General features: G+C 37.7%; 1 protein-coding gene across 1 annotated transcript in view; it reads left to right on the plus strand.

Moving 5' to 3' along the window:
- The window catches only part of CPD (carboxypeptidase D), a 71449-nt gene that overhangs the window by 40846 nt on the left and 8333 nt on the right, over positions 1–22270 (plus strand). Inside the window, exons 8-18 of the mRNA XM_068975994.1 lie at positions 2136–2245; positions 7788–7890; positions 8377–8519; positions 10629–10798; positions 10976–11299; positions 13515–13710; positions 16397–16532; positions 17442–17573; positions 20500–20595; positions 20699–20763; positions 21993–22124. Of these exons, the coding sequence (XP_068832095.1) occupies positions 2136–2245; positions 7788–7890; positions 8377–8519; positions 10629–10798; positions 10976–11299; positions 13515–13710; positions 16397–16532; positions 17442–17573; positions 20500–20595; positions 20699–20763; positions 21993–22124 (1607 nt within the window). The remainder of the gene's footprint in view (positions 1–2135; positions 2246–7787; positions 7891–8376; positions 8520–10628; positions 10799–10975; positions 11300–13514; positions 13711–16396; positions 16533–17441; positions 17574–20499; positions 20596–20698; positions 20764–21992; positions 22125–22270) is intronic.

Here is a 22270-nt window from a genome sequence, read left to right on the forward strand (position 1 = left end):
TATTTTGTTAGAAAACATTTTCATCTCCCCAAAAGGAAATCCCTTACCCATGAAGCAGTTGTTCTATCCCCATGCCCCACAAGCCCTTGGTAACCACCAATCCACATTCTGTCTCTATGGACTTGCCTATTTTGGGTATTTCATAAGAATTAAATCATACAATATATGACCCTTTGTGTCTGTCTCCTTTCACTTGGCATAATGTTTTCAAAGATCATTCTCATTGCAGCATGTATTCATACTTCATTTCTTTTTATGACTGAATAATATTCCATTGTAGGTATATACCATAATTTGTTTATCTACATATCTGTTGATGGATCATTTTTATTTTTCACTGTTACAAATACTACTACTGTGCACATTGGCATACAATATCTGAGTCCCTGTTTTCAGTTCTTTGAGGTTAACCTATGTTTGGCTTTTTGATGGAAATGCCAACATGTTTAGCTTCTTGATGAACTGCCAAACTACTCCACAGTAGCAGAACCATTTTATGTTCCTATCAGCAATATATGAGGGTTCTAGTTTTGCCACATCCTTACTTACCTTGTTAATTTGTGTTTTTTTGATTGCAGCCATTTTAGTGGCTGAAAGGTGATATCTTACTGAAATTTAGATTTGTATTTCCCTGATGACTAATGATATTGAGCATGTTCTTGTGTGCTTCTTGGTAATTTGTGTATCTTATCTAGAGAAATTCCAGTTCAAGTCTTTCACCCATTTTTAATTGGGTTTTTCATCTTTTTGTTGAGTTGCAGGATTTCTTGACATAGTCTGGGCTCTAGACCCTTATCACATTGCTTATTTGCACATATTTTCTCCCATTCTATAGGCTATATTTTAACTTTCTTAATGACCTCTGATGCACACTTTTCTTAATATTGATGAAATCAAATTTATATTTTTGTAAATTTTTTAAAAAGCTCATGCTTTCTGTGTTGATACTAATTTTTTTAAAATAAACTTTTATAGAAATATCCTAAGTCTTTTATGACATTTTTTTGGCCTTAGAAAATTAACCATTTGAAAGGCAATATTAAGTATAAGTTGACTTTTTTAAGTTGTAATTTTTAAACCTGAGTCATCACCTCAGGGTGAAATTTAAAGAATTTTTTGGAGTAATTTGTCTAAAAACAAATGTTGAAGTACACTTACCTTATTAGAACTGTTTTGAGAAATAAAATGAGTGTTCATGCTTGTTTCTTAAAGAAAATTTTTTTAAACAGATGAATGTTTGCTGCTATTCGTTACCACAGTATTACTTCATCTGGATTCAAGTTGAGTATGTTCCTTCACTTCCACGTGCAGGAAGTGGCATGACAAAAAGGCAAAATGAATGGCCTAATGAAGGCAGAATAAATGAACACATGGACAAATGAAACTGATGTGAATAACAGGAAGATAAGGGATTTGATTCTATGGTTGGGGAGGAGGCTCAGGGCTCCTGCCAGAGAAGCATCTTAATTGCTTCATTTACTATGGGTACCATGAAGGAAGTTGACATCCTTTCTATATGTTTTAAAACACACTCTCTGTACTTTAGGTCATGAAAAAAACCATATGATATAACTCCAGTTGACAAATTTATAACATGAACATAAAAGAAATTTTTAGCATTTGTTTCTGGGTGAAGGTCGGGACTAGTTCTCCTATCCATAACATAAGTTGTTTAGCATCTCCAATTTAGACTCCATATCTACAAAATGAAGAGAGTGGGTTAATTGGACTTCAAGAGTTCTTTCTTATTTTAAAATTCTTTGAGCTTATAAATGTCTGAATTTACCAAAAAAAAAAAAATCTGATCCTTAGTATTACAAAAGTGAAATTGTTTAATTAAGCCTGTATACTTCTGATTTCAGTTCTAATGTGTAAATTATGCCTGTGAGTTCAGGTGAACTCCCAAGACCTTTCCAGTTAATGCAGCCTTTAAGTGTCATGTACAGCTGTTTAATATTTTATTTATCTACTTTGATTTTCTCCCAAGGAAGTTAGCAACTTTTTCATTTCTATTGAGGAAATTAGTCTTAGAAAATTGTATTGGTGTCCTGTCCCTGGCAGTATTGTGAAAAGCTTACTTTCTGTTAATGCTCCATCTTGCAAAAAATAACACATTTTCCTCATTTCCCTTATAGGTACTTTGGTGGTTAACTACCCTTTTGATGATGATGAACAAGGCGTTGCCATGTATAGTAAATCACCAGATGATGCTGTGTTTCAACAAATAGCACTTTCTTATTCCAAGGTAGGCTTGTGCTCAAACGTAAAATGTTATAAAAATTAATTTTTCATTAAAGGATGCATTAAGACAAAGCCCTACAAGTCTCAGGTCAAGTGCTTTCTTCTCTGTTAAGCCTTCCTTTTTTCCTTGCAGACTACTTTACTTCTCTTTCTTCTTTGTTTCCCACCTCACTTTTAAATGTGCTGCATGTGGTCTACAGCCATACCACCCTGAACACTCCCAGTCTCGTCTAAATGTACTTAGCGCGTTTCCTCATTAGCTTTTAAGCTCAGGTAATGTCTTTTCATCTATAGCTTTTAATACAGTACTTGGAATGTAATAAACTAAACAAACTGCTAGTTTATTTCATTTGGCAAATACTTAACTATAAATCTCGTGAAGTAGTCTAAGGTGGGGTTGACAAGGTACAGCTCTAGGACAAAATCCAACCTACCACCTGTTCTTGTAAATAAAGTTTTATTGACACACAGCCACATCCATTCTTTAAAATATTGTCTGTTGCTGCTTTCTCAGTCAACATTTGAATATAAGTCAGTGTAATTCACCACATTCACAGACTAAAGAAGACAAACACTACAGTCATCTCAATAGATGCAGGGGGCAGAATCAAGTCATTGCAACAGAACCTTTTGAGTCTGTAAAACCCAAAATTTTTACCGTCTGGCTCTTTACAGGAAAAAAGTTGACAACATATAGTCTAAGGTATTTATGCACCTAGGAGTCAATTTTCATTCCAATCGCAAGGAAAGGCAATGCCAAAGAATGCTCAAACTACCACACAATTGCACTCATCTCACATGCTAGTAAAGTAATGCTCAAAATTCTCCAAGCCAGGCTTCAGCAATACATGAACCGTGAACTTCCTGACGTTCAAGATGGTTTTAGAAAAGGCAGAGGAACCAGAGATCAAATTGCCAACATCCGCTGGATCATGGAAAAAGCAAGAGAGTTCCAGAAAAACATCTATTTCTGCTTTATTGACTATGCCAAAGCCTTTGACTGTGTGGATCACAGTAAACTGTGGAAAATTCTGAAAGAGATGGGAATACCAGACCACCTGACCTGCCTCTTGAGAAATCTGTATGTAGGTCAGGAGGCAACAGTTAGAACTGGACATGGAACAACAGACTGGTTCCAAATAGGAAAAGGAATACGTCAAGGTTGTATATTGTCACCCTGCTTATTTAACTTATATGCAGAGTACATCATGAGAAATGCTGGACTGGAAGAAACACAAGTTGGAATCAAGATTGCCAGGAGAAAATATCAATAATTTCAGATATGCAGATGACACCACCCTTATGGCAGAAAGTGAAGAGAAACTAAAAAGCCTCTTGATGAAAGTGAAAGAGGAGAGTGAAAAAGTTGGCTTCAAGCTCAACATTCAGAAAACGAAGATCATGGCATCTGGTCCCATCACTTCATGGCAAATAGATGGGGAAACAGTGGAAACAGTGTCAGACTTTATTTTGGGGGGCTCCAAAATCACTGCAGATGGTGATTGCAGCCATGAAATTAAAAGATGCTTATTCCTTGGAAGAAAAGTTATGACCAACCTAGATAGCACATTCAAAAGCAGAGACATTACTTTGCTGACTAAGGTCCATCTAGTCAAGGCTATGGTTTTTCCTGTGGTCATGTATGGATGTGAGAGTTGGACTGTGAAGAAGGCTGAGCGCCAAAGAATTGATGCTTTTGACCTGTGGTGTTGGAGAAGACTCTTGAGAGTCCCTTGGACTGCAAGGAGATCCAACCAGTCCATTCTGAAGGAGATCAGCCCTGGGATTTCTTTGGAAGGAACGATGCTAAAACTGAAACTCCAGTACTTTGGCTACCTCATGCGAAGAGTTGACTCATTGGAAAAGAGTCTGATGCTGGGAGGGATTAGGGGCAGGAGGAGAAGGGGACGACAGAGGATGAGATGGCTGGATGGCATCACTGATTCGATGGACGTGAGTCTGAGTGAACTCCAGGAGTTGGTGATGGACAGGGAGGCCTGGTGTGCTGCGATTCATGGGGTCGCAAAGAGTTGGGCACGACTGAGTGACTGGACTGAACTGAACTGAACTGAATAACATACTACAGGGAGCAGGTAGAAATTTCTGTATTTTGTAAACTTCCTATAATGCATATATGTTACTTTCATAATCAGAAATGTTGTGTGTAATTTTATTTCAAAAATTGTTATTACAAAACATGTTAAAAGTTGAGGCTTGGGAACTAGGCTTGTTAGTTTCTGGTTTTGGTCTTACTACTGACTCAGTCTGTGATGTTATTGGTCATTGATAAATGAAACTTATTACTGCAGTTCTGCACTCTCTACTCAGACCCTTCTGTCATTCTACTTTTCCCATTCCCTCATTCTATACAAGGTGAACTTGTGAGATTGTTCAGAGTTTCTAACAGGGAGTATGTATCTTATTTCACTTTAAAGTATAGTTGTCTTCTGTTTGGATATGCCATTTTAGAGGGATATACCTGGAATGATTTTTTTTTAATGAGAAAACTTCCAAATCATCAAAGTAGAAACTAAGAGATAAAATTTTATACGTATCCCCATCACATTCTGCCCATTATTATCGTTCCACTTTTCACCCTCTTTGTAACTTTACATTCCTTAGCCTCTTTTTATTTTCTTTGATCTTTAACCCTTTTGATTTGGTTTCTTTTCTACCCAGCCTAGACCCATGGACATACCTTTCAGTGATGCATCTTAGGGTCTTTTATGCCCTTTTGACATATCTGCCTTGCCAATGGCCAACCCTTATTAATTATAGTCATCTCTCTGATACATCCCAGAAAAGTCACACAGTTATGGCAGTTGACTACAATATGTATATATAGTGCACTTTAACTTCAGCCTAGCCCTCGGTTCTCCCCAGCAAGCAGCTTGACTCCTTGGCTCATTTCCCGCTATGGTGATTCTGAGCATTTATCGTCTACTTGAGCCTTCTAATCCCAGCTTTGTTTGTCTTTCTCTCTGTAGATCACTTTGCCTTGAACTAAAGCAGAACTGTGAATAATCTGACATGCATTCATTCCAATTCTGTCTTCTCAATTATTGTTTGTTTTACTCATATTCTTCATTTTTTCTCCTAATTTTTTAAAAATTGAAGTACATATGTGTAATATTATGTTACAGGTGTATAATATAGTGATTCACAATTTTTAAGGATTGTACTCCATTTATAGTCATTATAAAATATCAGCTATTTCCCTGTGTTATTCAGTATATCCTTGTAGCTTACTTTATATATGGTAGTTTGTACCTCTTAATCCCCTACTCCTGTATTGCCCCTCCCTTTTCCTCTCCCCACTGATAATCACTGGTTTGTTCTCTGTATCTCTAAGTCTGTTTTGTTATGTTCACTAATTTGTTGTATTTTTTTAAATTCCACATTTAAGTCACATCATACAGTATTTGTCTTTCTTTGTATGATTTATTTCAAATTAGCGTAAAGCCTTCCAAAAATCAATAAAGACAAAAGAGGGAAGTTTAAGGAAAGGTAGGCATTGAGATGATTCAGAATGACCACCAAGCAGTGAATGTGCCCTTAATCTGAAACATAAATCTGAAAATACTAACATAATAACTGGGCAGGTGAAAGCAGTGGAATACATGGAGGAGGTTTCAAAGTACATACAAATTAAAGGATCTGGTATATTTAAAGGGATAATCACAATTTAAAAGGGCAGGTGGATTTAAAGGAAAATCTTCCAAACACATAGCTTCTGGGAGAGAAGAAAAGCAAAAAGAAAGGAAGAAGTGCCTGCCCTTTGACAATTAGTGAAGAGAAAAGAGAAAAGGGTCAAAAAATGGTCAAATGTTATATGTCAAAATAGGAAGTGACTGGTGATTTCTGGCTTTATATTTTTTGCTTGCCTCAATTTTCTAATTTTCTACAATAACTTTTATTATATTTTGAGTATAATGAAATTTAATTTTAATTCAGTTAAGTGAAAGTGAAAAAACAGAGCTATACAATGTGACAGATATCAAGGGAAGAGAAAATTTCAGGCAGGCATTAGTGGAACACTAGTGGTATTTGAATAAAATGTAGGTTATTTTAGTTAATAGTATCATGCCAATATTAGGGCTTCCCTGGTGGCTCAGACAGTAAAGAATCTGCATGTAATATGGGAGACCTAGGTTCAATCCCTGGGTTGGGAAGATTCCCTGGAGGAGGGCATGGCAACTCACTCCAGTATTCTTGCCTGGAGAATCCCCAAGGACAGAGAAGCCTGATGGGCTACAGTCCATGGGGTTGCAAAGAGTCGGACACAACTGAATTAGGTTTTTTTGTTTTGATCAATGTGCTATGATTATATAAAATGCTAACATAGGAAATACTTGATCAAAGATGTATAAAACTCAGTACTATTTTTGCAACATTTCTACAAGTCTAAGATTAGTTCAAAAGAAGAATAAGAAACCTGAATAGTTTCCACTTCTCTCCACTTCCTTATTGTTCTCTCATGCCTCAGTTTCTTGTCATCCATCTTCCACCTACACTGTTTCACCTGCAAGTGCCACCTCAAAGAAGCCTATTTTAAACTTTAACTCTCTTGTCTTCTCCCTTTGAACACATATACAACATGTACATAAATATTCCAGTAATCTAAAGTAATAGCTTTCATTTGATAGTAGAGTGGTATAAATGGTAAGCCTGTAAATGGTATGTTAAGTTTATGAAAGGGGATTATTTTGTATATTTTAAAGTTAAATGGTTAATTCTCAGTGGTGGGAAAATAAAAAATTATTTCTCTCTTTATACTTTTCTGTACTTTTTATTTTCTGTTTACAAAAGAGAGAGGTGAAGTTTTGACCATCTTCCAGAGCTCAATTTCTTCAGGAAAATTCCCCTGTAACTCTAGTCAGAAATAATCTTTCTCTCCTCTAGCTTTCAATAGTGTTTATTTGTGCCTCTATAGAATTTTTTTTTTTACTCTGTATTGAGCAAACAATTGCACACATGCTGTGCCAGACACTGCTGGAGACTGAGAACACACAGACACAAACTGTTTCAAGGAGCAGGGTATTGTCTTTAGGGAAGAAAAAGGTGCAACCAGTTGTAGCAGAATAAAATAACTCCAAAGAACAGAAGGGCTGCCTCGGCCCCTAACAAGTCAGAGAAAGATGCTTACCTGTCCTCGTTTGTGAACTACCTTTTAGGGACTTTAAGCCTCTTGAGATCATGAAATGAAAGTATGAATATGAACAGTTTGGTTTTGCTTGTGAGAGGGATTGTGTTGGATTTTTATATTACTTGTAAATACAAGTAATAAATGAAGTCTTCAGTTTTTTTTTTTTAACAGGGCATAAACTGTTTAATTTTGGTTTTAAAAAGTAGGTATTAAATCCATATAGTAAAAAATCAAAGTGGCACAGAAAGCTAAACATTGAAAAGTCTCTGCTTCCATGACTCCATCCACCCCAACACATACCTTATTGGTAACCACTCTTATTATCTTTCCTTATCCCCCTCATGTTTTTTTGATGCAGATACAAACAAATACAAGTAAAGATTTTTTTTTTTTTTTTAAGGAAAACTCGCAGATGTTTCAAGGTAGACCTTGTAAGAATATGTACCCTAATGAGTATTTTCCTCATGGAATAACAAATGGAGCCAGCTGGTACAATGTCCCAGGTAAAACATTCTTTATATCAAGGCCATGCGACTTGATGGCTTTTCTGTCCTCCCAATGGTACTGCTTGTTACTGAGTTTTTAGTTTTGAGAAATAATCATTCTTTTAAAAATATTTTATAATTAGTTTAAAACATTCAAATTAGTTTTTCAACAATTTTTTATATTTGGTGCACTTTGAATTTTGAGTAAAATTATTGTACTTGATGAAAATGTTATATTTTCTCTCTGGCTATTATAAAGAACATTTAGATGTGCTAATTGGAAGAGTGTGAGCTACACTTGAATTCTTTCTGAACATGAAAGTACAGATGTTTTTTACCTGTACCACAAGCATAGAAGCGCTCTTACATGAACACATTATTGGTGTTCAACTACGCTGATAAAAGAACGAATTTGACTTTTTACTAGGAATGTTGCTTACCATTTGGGATCTGAGCTAGTTAGAACTTCTTCAGAGTAACTAATTTAAAGTTTTTATCCTTCAGGTGGTATGCAGGACTGGAACTATTTGCAAACAAATTGCTTTGAAGTGACTATTGAACTAGGTTGTGTGAAATACCCATTTGAGAAAGACCTGCCAAAATTTTGGGCACAGAATCGAAGATCCCTAATCCAGTTTATGAAACAGGTGACTATTCAGGAGTGACATTGGAAATTTCTCCCAAGAGCAAGATTTTTGTGTGTACATGTGGTTTTCATGCATTGATTTTGGAATACACCTCATTGGAATTCCAGTTTGACCTATTCAGGTTTTAGTAAATTTATTTAGGAGATTTATGGATGTAAATAAGTTTATTTTTATGTGTGGAGAAAAGTTCGAAATGATTAAATGATGTAGTGATGATGTTTTACACTTAATGGATAGTGTCACTTTTTACCCTGTCCTTATAAAAGGCTAATATAAATTGGATACACACCTAAAATTTTGTCAAGTGATAAGCAAGCTCAGCATTTTAGGCTTCCCTGGTGGCTTAGTTGGTAAAGAATCTGCCTGCAATGCAGGAGACCCAGGTTTGGTCCCTGGGTGGGGAAGATCCCCTGGAGAAGGAAATGGAACCCACTCAGTATTCTTGCGTGGAAAATCCTATGAACAGAGAATCCTGGTGGGCTACAGTCCATGGGCTCACAAAGGGCCAGGTTCAACTGAGTGACTAAGGAAGCAAAAGATGGGCTATGGGGTAAATGTGTGTTGTTGTTTTTTTCCTTTTGCCATAGATTTACTGTGAAATGATTAGTTTTCTTTTGTTTGGATGTGCACGGTAGTCAATAGGTAAAGACTGTAAAAATATGCTAATAATGATGAAAATTATTAGGATAATCTGAGTACTCCTTTGTGCCAGTACTTTTCTGAGTAAAGTGGTATAAAGGGTGTGAGTTTATATACTGATGGGCTTCTCTGATAGCTCAGTTGGTAAAGAATCTGCCTGCAATGCAGGAGACCCCGCTTCGATTCCTGGATCAGGAGGATCCACTGGAGAACGGATAGGCTTCCCATGCCAGTATTCTTGGGTTTCCCTGTGGCTCAGCTGGTAAAAAATCTGCCTGCAATGTGGGAGACCTGGGTTCAATCCCTGGGTTTGGAAGAATCCCCTGGAGAAGGGAAAGTCTACCCACTCCAGTATTCTGGCCTGGAGGATCCCAAAGAGTCGGACACGACTGAGTGATTTTCACTTTACATACTAATATCTTAGAACGCTTTATTCTGAAATTTTTTAAACATTAGGAAAAAGTATAAGACTAACACAACAAATACTACTCTTCTTTTACCTAGGTTTAACAGTTTTTCCATTTGCTACATTTGTATTTTTTATATACACACACGTATATACACATACACATACTTTTGCTGAACTATTTCAGTATAAATTGCAGGTGTTATGATATTTATCCCTAAGTATTTCAGAATATTTAAAAGTAGTCTAAAAAATAGAGTTAATTCTCCTACCTGACATATCCAATTGCTATTATCTCACCTAAGAAAAGGGCTTCCCAGGTGGCACTAATGGTAAAGAATCCACCTCCAGTGCAGGAGATGCAAGAGATACAGGTTCGATCCCTGGGTTTGGGAAGATCCCCTGGAGGAGAGAGCATGGCTACCCACTCTAGTATTCTTGCCAGGAAAATCCCGTGGACAGAGGAGCCTGGTGGGTTACACTCCATAGGGTCTCAAGAGAGTCAGACACGACTGAAATGACTGAGCAGAGCAGAGAGCGAGCACCTGAGGAAATTAACACTAACTCCCTGTACTGCCTGATACTTTGTCCACATTCAAATTTCCTTCTTATTGTCCTCAAAATGTCTTTCTGTAGCTGTATGTTAGAACCACAATCTTGTCAAGATTCATGCGTTGCATTTGGTTTGATTATTATATCTCTTTAGTCTCTTTGATCTAGAGTAGTCCTCTAGATCATTTTTTTAAATGACATTTCCTTTTTAAAGCAGTCAGGTCAGTTTTCTTATTGAATGTCCTATATTCTGAAATTGGTGCTGGAGTTTAAACAGTTGTTTATATTCCTCATGGTAAAGACAAATATAGCTTATGAAAAATTAGCCTTTCAGAAAATAAAATGTTTTATTTAATGGATGGTTACATTTAGCTTTACTGTGAAGTCCTGAATTCCTGTTTGTTCCACACATTTACATTATTTAAGAACCTGTTATGTTGGATGTGAACTCCCAAAATATCTAGATGATAATCTTTATCAGTAAAATCTGGATATCCTTGTGCTTTATTCAGGTCCATCAGGGTGTCAAAGGATTCGTCCTAGATGCCACAGATGGCAGAGGTATATTAAATGCCACCATTAGTGTTGCTGAAATTAATCACCCAGTAACTACTTACAAAAATGGAGATTACTGGCGTCTCTTGGTTCCAGGAACTTATAAAATCACCGCATCTGCCCGAGGGTGAGTTACTGAATGCTCTGAAATTGAGTGCTTGAGGATGAAAGAAACCGCTCTATTCTGGAAGATTATTGCCGTAAAGCCCTATAGAGGCTAAGCAACCTTGAGTTGCCCTGTCTTGCCAGGGCTTGGGTATTCCAGCTGCAAATGTGTGACCCTGATCTGTCTACTTTATTGCAGGTATAACCCGGTCACCAAGAATGTGACCGTAAAGAGTGAAGGTGCTGTTCAGGTCAACTTCACACTTGTCCGATCTTCAACAGATTCAAACAATGAATCAAAGAAAGGCAAGGGGGACAGTACCAATACTGATGATGTCAGCGATCCGACCACTAAAGAGTTTGAAGCTTTAATTAAAGACCTTTCAGCTGAGAATGGTTTAGAACGCCTCATGTTACGCTCCTCCTCAAATCTGGCTCTTTATCGTTACCATTCATACAAGGACTTGTCAGAGTTTCTGAGAGGGCTTGTGATGAACTATCCACTTATTACAAATCTTACCAAGTAAGTGTCACCTTCTTACTGACTTTTTTTCCCCCTTTCTTTCTCCTTCCTTCCTTCCTTTATTCTTTTTACAGAGGTTACATTCAGCATAAACCATATTAAATGGTTCTTGTAATTCATTTAGAAATATTTGGGTTGAATGTATAGAGTTGGCGTTAACTTATTTTGAAACAGATATTTGCTTGGAGATCTTTCTAGCAATGAATCTTGGAAACTTTTACAAGAAACACTGGAGCAGAGCTACTTGTTAGTTCAGTAATGTGTGGCCTGTACCTCCAGAAAATGTAAAACCACTCTTTCTAATGATTACTTTGATTTCAAAACCCTTTCCACTTCTCAGCTGCAGATTTTATGTTCTGAGTAAATACTAGTTAGTTTTATTTTGCTAGGGGCAAGGGATAGGTTTAGAACTATGAGCTCACTTGTCAGGAATAATGTTTAACCTTTTCTTCAAATTAGAAAATGAAGTTTGATTGGCTGTCATTTTCTCTACTTTAGTCTCTGCTCACAGTTACTGTTCCCTGAAGCCTTAGGGGCTCATGTGATTAAGGGTTCTGAGAACACATGCAGTACTGGCTTATGTGAAACTGGTGACTGAGATAACTTTTCCCTTCATTTCATTGTGCTTCTCTGCTTCACTTTCACTGTTTCAAAATTATTTCCTTAATCTGTTGATCCCTATTGTTTGCCTATTGTAGGGTCTTTCCTTTGCATTTCGCCCTGAGAGTAACAAGTCTCTACTCCAAACCAAATGAACATTATCTACTTTTCACTTTTTTTCCTTCACTGTTTCTTTTAATTTTACCAGTAAATTTAGTTTCTCAAATTCTGGTTTATAATGTTTGTGATTACAAAGGATTTTACTTTTGCACATAAATTGCACATATTTACTTTGGCAATTACCAATTACCTGTGGTGCTGGAGAAGACTCTTGAGAGCCCCTTGGACTGCAAGGAGATCCAACCAGTCCATCCTAAAGGAGATCAGTCCTGGGTGTTCATTGGAAGGATTGATGTTGAAGCTGAGGCTCCAATACTTTGGCCACCTGATGCGAAGAGCTGACTTAGCCCTATAGAGGGCTAGAAAAGACCCTGGTGCTGGGAAAGATTGAGGGCAGGAGAAGGGAACGACAGAGGATAAGATGGTTGGATGGCATCACTGACACAATGGACATGGGTTTGGGTGGACTCCTGGAGTTGGTAATGGACAGGGAGGCCTGGCGTGCTGCAGTTCATGGGGTCACAAAGAGTCGGACACGACTGAGCGACTGAACTGAACTGAACTGAACTGAAATTACCTCTCTTCCATTGGAAGATACCAATTACCTCTCTTCCTCAACTGATTCTTGAACTTTTCTGCCCAGGTCATGTTTTAATATGGTCCATCTTAGTGCCATATAGAGGTTAAAGACTTTCTTATTTTAAAATTTAAAAAATTGAACATTGTTTTGCTTTCCGTTTACTTAGTGAAGTTTTTTAACCTTTAAATGCAATTGAGCATGCATTTTTTGTTAAATAGTCCCCTCCTAATGTACAACATCTGCCCATGGTGGGACGCAAGACAGTTTTAGGTGGCCCTCCAGCGGTTACTAAGTGTCATTAAATACCTTCGTGCGAAAACAGTGCTCTGTCTATTCTATTAATCCTCAGTTTAGTGCCAATTTTTTTTCTATCTAACTCTTAATAAGTCTTTCTTTTTATTAGAGAAAGCAGGCCTTTAAAATTAGTTTTGCTGTGATTCTGGTACTGCATTTAAAATGTAAAATGTCTTATTCACATAAATTCATTTAGATCTTAAAAGTAAGATTTCATGCATTTGTGTATATTTAGAGATTTCAGTAATAAAAATTTAAGTGAGTTAACTTAAGAGACATATGCTAACTAAAGAAATAATATAGATTCTAGAAGATTGGGTAAACATCATGAAGATGATCGAGGAGTGACTGGGCTTGAAGGAATGCAGTTCTCAATCATAGTCATTCCTGAATCTGATAATATCTCACATCTGTTTGACTTTCTTTGATCAAGGGAACCTAATTTTCTTAAAGTATTCTGACACAGAGATTTATTCTTCAAAGATTTTTTAGGACTTTTCGAATTTTGTTCTCATTTCTGTTTTTAAAATCTGTAAGGCAGCATTAACAGTAATCAAGTAAGGCAGCAATCAGGTAAGTAACTTGATTATTCACTGACTTTTTGATTCTGGTTTTCGACAGTCTGGGACAGAGTGCTGAATACCGTCACATTTGGTCCCTTGAAATCTCCAATAAGCCCAATGTATCTGAGCCTGAAGAACCAAAGATTCGTTTTGTTGCTGGTATCCATGGCAATGCTCCAGTTGGAACTGAACTTCTTTTAGCTCTGGCAGAATTTCTCTGTCTAAACTACAAAAAGAACCCAGCTGTTACACAAGTAAGAGAATAACCTGTTTTGACATGCTTTAAAAGGATAAAGCTCAGTGACTTACTGATTGTATACTGATATCAAAGGCATCAGTTTTTTAAAAATTTAATTTCCTGTTAGATTTCTATACAGTGGTACTTCTAATATCATTATAAACTTTACTCTTTAAAAATGGACCTTGGTATATAGTTGTTAATAGTGTCTATTATGTTTCTTTGTATATATTAAGAGCCATAGAGGAAAAGAAATAATAAAGGTTTGCATTCAGTCCTCTGTTCCTTTATGTTACCCTTCCATTCTTTACTCACAGTGATAGACATTCCAATTTGAGAGACTTCCATTGCCAGTTATTTACAGTTAGGGTACTATATTGAAAAATGAGGTGGAAGAGAAATAGTTTTTCTTTTCATGTAATAAAGATAAAAGTATTGGATGCTAAGAGATTTTAGAAAAAGTGATAACAGCCATCCCAACTTCAGTCATCCATGACTAGAGACTATACTGCTGGTCCAGAAGCTGCTTATATACGCTAGGCTGCTTATATATGCTAGGCTGCTTATATAGCCTAGTTTCTGTGTTGTGTTAGAGAAAGGAAGGAAAGAGTACGCCTCTGTTTAGAACATTCACAAATTGGCACTGTCTGTATAGAACTTAGGAAAGGGAAAAGGAAGTGGTATTTGTTTAATACCCACTATGTTGTAGATACTTTACATATACCATAATTTAATCCTCAACCCTGCAGTTATGTTATCTCCATTTAATAGATGTGAAAACCGAGGCAGAGATATTAGATAACTTACAGGAGGTCACACAGCTGCTAAGTGGTAAAACCGGGATTTAAGCCCAGGTGTGTGTCACTGTAAAGCCTATGCTATTCTGTTTTACTCTACTGCCTCCACTGAGAGAAATTTGGAAAGAACTGATGTCACGATTAGGATCCCATGATGTGGGATTAGGTGAAGTGAACGTAAATCAGGCTTGATTTTCAAAAAGGGAGATCCCATTGCCTTCTTCCTGTTTTCAGAGATTTTGTTGATGATGATGTTTCAAAATAGGAGATTACCTAGGAGAGTGGTTCTTAACCCTGGCTACACATTGAAAAATCTGGGAAGTTTTTAAAAATCTCAGTGGCTGGGCTCCATCCCCAGAAGCATCAATATTCCTTTAAAAGCTCCTCAGATTATTCTGTTTGGAGAAGGAAGTGGCAACCCACTCCAGTACCTTTGCCCAGAAAATCCCATGGATGGAGGAGCCGGTAGGCTACAGTCCATGGGGTCGCAGAGAGTCGGACACGACTGAGCCTATTATTTGGCCACAATTGCCACCTACTGATCTTATGGTTATAAAAGGTACATCTACCATGGATTTCAAAACTCCTAGTTTATAAGATTTTGCCTCACTGGTCTAATTAGGCTTTAGATTGTGTTTCCCAGGTAGCTCATTGGTAAATAATACACCTGCAATGCAAGAGACAGGTTTGATCTCAGGTGGGGAGATCCCCTGGAGAAGGAAATGGCAACCCACTCCAGTATTCTTGCCTGAAGAATCCCACGGACAGAGGAGACTCGTGGGCTACAGTCCATGAGGTCGCAAAAGAGTCAGACACAACTAAGCAACTAAACAACAACAATGCTTTAGATTGCCATTTGTTTTGAGCTAAGTGTCAGAATTGTCTGGAGACGTCAAAGAAACGTATACATAACCAGAGACCTGTGGTTAAGCCCAAACTTATATACTTTAGGAAGAAAATCTCCCTCAGGGGAAAGATTCTAGAATAAATTAATTAAAGGATTGCAAATATACTTCAAGCTATTGACTGTTTTACCAGAGCAAATAAACCAGGGATCACTTATTCTGATTCACTATTAGAAATATTTAGGATAAATTAAATGAGAAGTTCATGCCATAAATATAGGTATTAACACCTATGGATATGGATCATCTGAAGGAGAAATTATTTGGATAAGACAAATATCCTACCCCATATTTCCTTGATATGCTGATTTCAACTCTTCTGTCTCATTGTTTCCAGATGTACATTGATATTTGTCAACTAGAACATTATATCTTCTAGTTTTTAATCTGGAAATACCATATTGCCATTATTATTGACCTAAGCCAGCCAGTGGTCAGCAAACCTTTTCTATAAAGGGTCATATAATGTACACTTGGGGCTCTGTGGGTCAGACGTTCTGTGTTGCAGCTGCTCAACTCTGCCACTGCAGAACTTGCCACTTGCCCATATGAATGGGCAAGACTGTGTGCCAGTAAAACTTTATTTACAATAACAAGCATCAGGCTGAGTTTAGCCTGTGTGTGTGTGTTTTCAGCCATGTCTGACTCTCTTGCAACCTTATGGACTGTAGACTGCCAGGCCTCTCTATCCATGGGATTTTTCCAGGCAAGAATACTGGAGTGGGTTGCCATTTCCTCCTCCAGGGGATTTTAGTGTATAGACAGTGGTTTTTAACCCTTGATGTAAGTTATCGAGAGGTCTCTAGGAACATTAGTTGTACAGTTTTTGATTCTTTTTAAAATTTGTTTGGAGCAAGAAAGAATTTTATTTATTTTTCAATTCTGCCTTTTAAATCTGTGTTTAAAACAAATAATGAAGACTTTCTGCTTGAGGCATGGCAAGGTATCTTTTGATTTCACATAGAGCTAATATACCCATTTATTTCTGTTTCTGTTTTAGTTGGTTGACAGGACTAGAATTGTGATTGTCCCTTCTCTAAATCCAGATGGGCGAGAGAAAGCACAAGAGAAAGACTGTACTTCCAAGACAGGACAGACAAATGCTCATGGCAAAGACCTGGATACAGACTTCACAAGTAAGACTTATTTTTAGGCCATTAAAGTACTTTGCAGATAATTTTATTTCTCTGTGCTAGGAGATTGGTTAATCCTGTTATTTAAATGAGTAAGGGGTGCTTTTTTGTCTAGGATGTACAGTATAAATGATTAGAGACATCTTGAAAACTTTGCAGGTTTCCTTGTTTTTCATTTGCAAAGGTAATTCAAGTTTTTTCTTCGAAATCCAATATTGGGGAGAAGTTTCCATCACTAGTCATACAGAGATGGATATTCTCTCTCTCTACTCACTTATATATGTGTGTACACACACACACACACACACATGCACGCGATGTATGTGTATGTTGATTTGAAGGGGCCTGTTTCTTATTTACTTAAATATAAGGATCATCAGCTATAGATATTCTGCAACTTTTTCTACTGGATACATCACTGATATCGGTCTATTTTAATACTTACAAATCTCTAACATTCTTATTAATGGCATTTTAGTATGCTATTAATGTATGGTAGTACTCTAATTTATTCAACAATTTCCCTGCTGATGGACATTTAATTTCGTTCTAATTTTTTGTTCTTGCAAACAATGCTGCAGAAAATTTCTGAAAATCTTATTTTCTTTCAAAAACAGGTTATCATTTTCTAAGAGAGGATATATCTATCTCTTTTTGTTTCCAGTAAGAATTTTATTAAACTTGCTAAGAGTCATTGACCTTTCAACATTATCTAAAATATGTAAAACTCAAAATAACCTGCCTCCTAGGATATATCTTTCTTTCTTGAGATAGTGGCTTATGGTGTAATAAAGTATTCACAGATTTTGTAAGTTAACCTTTTGACTATGTTCAAGTAGGGAATATTTTCTTAGCTGTTCATACTAAAATTTTAAAACTCGGTATTTTATGTTTGACTTTTCTATTTTTTAGGTAATGCCTCCCAACCTGAGACTAAAGCCATCATTGAAAACTTGATTCAGAAACAGGACTTCAGTCTTTCTGTTGCTCTAGATGGTGGTTCCGTGCTGGTCACATACCCATATGACAAGCCAGTGCAAACAGGTATGTAGAATGTTACTTTACATATATATAGCATTTGAGCTTAGATAGGAAATTTCAAATTTCAGTTATGTAATGTCCCTTCTGAAACTTTTTAAAATGGTGAGTCTTTGAGCACACTGCATGAATAACCAGCCTAAGAAGACTGTACACCCCTCAACAGTTCAAACAGTTCCTTGTAGGAGGGAGCCTAGCTTTATTTAGTGTAGCCATCTTGTCACACCTGTTCAGTTCACTCCATAATCTTTTATGGAACAGTTATTATATCTGTAGATATTGGAAATGCAAAAGTGAATAAGACACAGTGCTCGCCCCAAGAGATTCATATCATGTGACTGGTTCCAAATAGGAAAAGGTGTACGTCAAGGCTGTATATTGTCACCCTGCTTATTTAACTTATATGCAGAGTACATCATGAGAAACACTGGGCTGGAAGAAGCACAAGCTGGAATCAAGATTGCCGGGAGAAATATCAATCACCTCAGATATGCAGATGACACCACCCTTATGGCAGAAACTGAAGAGGAACTCAAAAGCCTCTTGATGAAAGTGAAAGAGGAGAGTGAAAAAGTCGGCTTAAAGCTCAACATTCAGAAAACGAAGATCATGGCATCTGGTCCCACCACTTCATGGGAAATGTATGGGAAGACAGTGGAAACAGTGTCAGACTTTATTTTGGGGGGCTCCAAAATCACTGCAGATGGTAACTGCAGCCATGAAATTAAAAGATGCTTATTCCTTGGAAGGAAAGTTATGACCAACCTAGATAGCATATTCAAAAGCAGAGACATTACTTTGTCAACAAAGGTCTGTCTAGTCAAGGCTTTGGTTTTTCCAGTGGTCATGTATGGGTGTAAGAGTTGGACTGTGAAGAAAGCTGAGCGCCAAAGAATTGATGCTTTTGAACTGTGGTGTTGGAGAAGACTCTTGAGAGTCCCTTGGACTGCAAGGAGATCCAACCAGTCCATTCTTAAGGAGATCAGCCCTGGGTGTTCTTTGGAAGGACTGATGCTAAAGCTGAAACTCTAGTACTTTGGCCACGTCGTGTGAAGAGTTGACTCTTTGGAAAAGACTCTGATGCTGGGGGGGATTGGGGGCAGGAGGAGAAGGGGACGACAGAGGATGAGATGGCTGGATGGCATCACCAACTCAATGGACGTGAGTTTGAGTGAACTCCAGGAGTTGGTGATGGACAGGGAGACCTGGAGTGCTGCAGTTCATGGGGTCGCAAAGAGTCGGACACGACTGAGCGACTGAACTGAATCAAACATGGAAAGTGAAAGTGAAAGTTGCTCAGTTGTGTCCGACTCTTTGCAAGCCCATGGACTATATATAGTCCATGGAATTCTCCAGGCAAGAATACTGGAACGGTTGTCCCGCAACACAGATTCTTTACCAGCAGAGCCACAAGGGAAACCCATGAATACTGGAGTGGGTAGTCTTTCCCTTATTCGGTGGATATTCCTGACCCAGGAATTGAACCAGGGTCCTCCTGCATTGCAAGCAGATTCTTTATTAACTGAGCTATCAGGGAAGCAATGGTACTGAATTCCCCTCTCCTGCTTTAAACTGTGCCTGACTGATTGCGCCTTGTGGGGAGTTAAACAGTTGCCTGTTGAATCTACCTGAGGCCATTGTATGTGGAGATAATTTGTGTCGTTTTCAGTACATTTTCAGGCTTACAAGGAATATTGTAATTAGGCCACAGTTGCCTCCAAATGTAGTAAAACTTACCAAAATAGGTTTGTATTTTTCTGCAGTGACTTGTTAAACTCACAGTGCCTTTTAATATAAGAAAGTTGCTTCTCTTCTTGGTCAGATTATCCTGGGGTGAACAGACTAGAGTAGTTCAGTCACTCAATTGTATCCAGCTTTTTGCAACCCCATGGACTGCAGCACACCAGGCTTCCCTATCCGTCACCAACTCCCAGATTTTGCTCACACTCATGACCATTGAGTCAGTGATGCTATCTAACCATCTCATCCTCTGTCATCCCCTTCTCCTCCCACCTTCAATCTTTCCCAGAATCAGGGTCTTTTCCAATGAGTCAGTTCTTCACATCAGGTGGCCAGAGAATTGGAGTTTCATCTTCAATATCAGTTCTTCCAATGAATATTCAGGACTGATTTCCTTTAGGATTGACTGGTTTGATCTCCTTGCAGTCCAAGGGACTCTCAAGAGTCTTCTTCAACACCACAGTGCAAAAGCATCAATTCTTCAGCACTCAGCTTTCTTTATAGTCCAACTCTCACATCCATACATGACTACTGGAAAAATCATATCTTTGACTAGATGTACCTTTGTTGGCAAAGTAATGTCTCTGCTTTTTAATATGCTATCTAGGTTGGTCATAACTTTTCTTCCAAGGAGCAAGCACCTTTTAATTTCATGGCTGCAGTCACCATCTGCAGTGATTTTGGAGCCCAAGAAAATAAAGCCTGTCACTGTTTCCATCGTTTCCCTACCTATTTGCCATGAACTGATGGGACCAGATGACATGATCTTAGCTTTTTGAATGTTGAGTTTTAGGCCAGCTTTTTCACTCTCCTCTTTTACTTTCATCAAGAAGCTCTTCAGTTCCTCTTCACTTTCTGCCATAAGGGTGGTGTCATCTGCATATCTGAGGTGATTGATATTTCTCCTGGCAATCTTGATTCCAGCTTGTGCTTCCTCCAGCCCAGCATGTCTCATGATGTACTCTGCATATAAGTTAAATAAGCAAGATGACCATATATAGCCTTGATGTACTCCTTTCCCTATTTGGGGTGAACAGAACCATGTACTTAATTATAATGACTCCTTAATCAACTTCCTCAAGGCACAAGATTTACTCAAAGGAAAGGAATGTGATTTCTGTGTCCATAAAGTTGAACTGGGAGAAAAGTCCTTTCGATTTCTCTGCTAACTTCTGAATTTTTCTTTTTGCAGTGGAAAACAAAGAGACTCTAAAGCACCTGGCATCTCTTTATGCAAATAACCATCCATCGATGCATATGGGTCAGCCCAGTTGCCCCAATAAATCAGGTAGGTATTTACCCTACCCTTTGTTATTGTTGCTGTTTGGGGAGAGGACAAGGACTTGCCTTATCTGATCTTATTGACACTACATTTCTCAATGCTTTTATAGATGAGAATATTCCAGGAGGAGTAATGCGTGGAGCAGAATGGCACAGTCACCTGGGCAGCATGAAGGTATGTTTTATAGAATACAGCGAGAATGGGATCGTAAATACGTACTGGACATGGAATGAAAGAAAAGGTGGCTTTTCTGATACAGTGAAGTGAATACTTCACTGCTCAATACTCTCTAATAATCTAAATGGGGAAAGAATTTGTAAAAGAAAAGATACATGTATATGTAGAACTGAATCACTCTCCTATATACATGAAACTAACACAACATTGTTAATCAGCTATACTCCAATATAAAATAAAGATTTTTTTTTAAAGAGAAGCAGCCTAAGTTAGTTAGAATATGAGGCGTAATGGAGAGCAACAGAGGATAAGAATGGAAAGAGAGTTTGAGGCTTTGAATGCTTTGTTTTAGTAAGGAATGGTAAGCCATTGAGCTTTCGAACAGGGATATGGTGACGTGATCTGAGCTGTGCTATGGAAAAATCAATCTCTTAACAGTGGGTTAAGATGGTTTGGAGGAAGGAGGGACTGTGGTGCAGGGAGACTGGTTTAGAATAGCCTAGACAAGAACAATGAAGGCCGAGATTAGAAAAGTGGCAATGGGGGTGGGGTCAAGGGATGACGTTTCAGAGCTACTGCAGAGGTGCAGTTCACCAGAGTTGGCAAATTCTAGGTGATAGCAAGAAATCAAAGACAAAAGATTCCATAGCCGTGTGATAAAATGAGTTATTAACTGAACTGAATCAGGAAGAAGAATTTTGGTAGTCGGGGGAAGGTGGGAAGTTAGGTTTCGGAACTTGTCCACACAAGTAGTTCCTCCCTAAATATTTGCTATATTGCGGTATGGTAGGCTTGAGCCTCCAGGTTGCAGGTATCAGAGAGTAAGTACTTGTGCTCCTGCCTCTAAGAACTTCGAAAACAGCAGTAACAGCAATGAAGTTCCAGGATTTAAAAGGAAGCTGACACTCTGCATGTACTTTTCATTTATTCAACAAACCATAAAAACAACCCCTCTACCAACCAGGCACTGTAGGAAGCACTGGAGATGTAAAAATGAATTAGACATAACCCTGGTCTTAAGAATTCTCTTAGGAGTAGACGTGTTTGTGACTGATTATAATACCAAGGGGTTTATTTATATTTGCTGTGAAATGCTTTACAGATTCTTTGTTTACATCCGCCAAGTTGTCTTTTTATTCCATTCATCCCATTTGAGCATTACAAAGCCCCATTCTTCCTTGTGCTTACTCATCTTCCTACATTTCTTTGTGAATCTTATATTCCAGGATTATAGTGTCACCTACGGCCACTGTCCGGAGATCACAGTGTATACAAGTTGCTGCTACTTTCCTAGTGCAGCACAGCTCCCTTCGTTGTGGGCAGAAAATAAGAAATCTCTGCTCAGCATGTTGGTGGAGGTGAGTAATCCTCTTTTAGAAGCAAACTGCCAGGAGTATGTTCAATGGAAACTTTTATCAAAACATTTTTTTCATCTCTTAGCAAAATTTCTGTGTTATTGATTTTATTTTTTTAATAATTTTATTTATTTTATTTATTTATTTCT

The sequence above is a fragment of the Capricornis sumatraensis genome, chromosome 8, assembly GCF_032405125.1.
Source record: "Capricornis sumatraensis isolate serow.1 chromosome 8, serow.2, whole genome shotgun sequence".
NCBI lineage: Eukaryota > Metazoa > Chordata > Mammalia > Artiodactyla > Bovidae > Capricornis > Capricornis sumatraensis.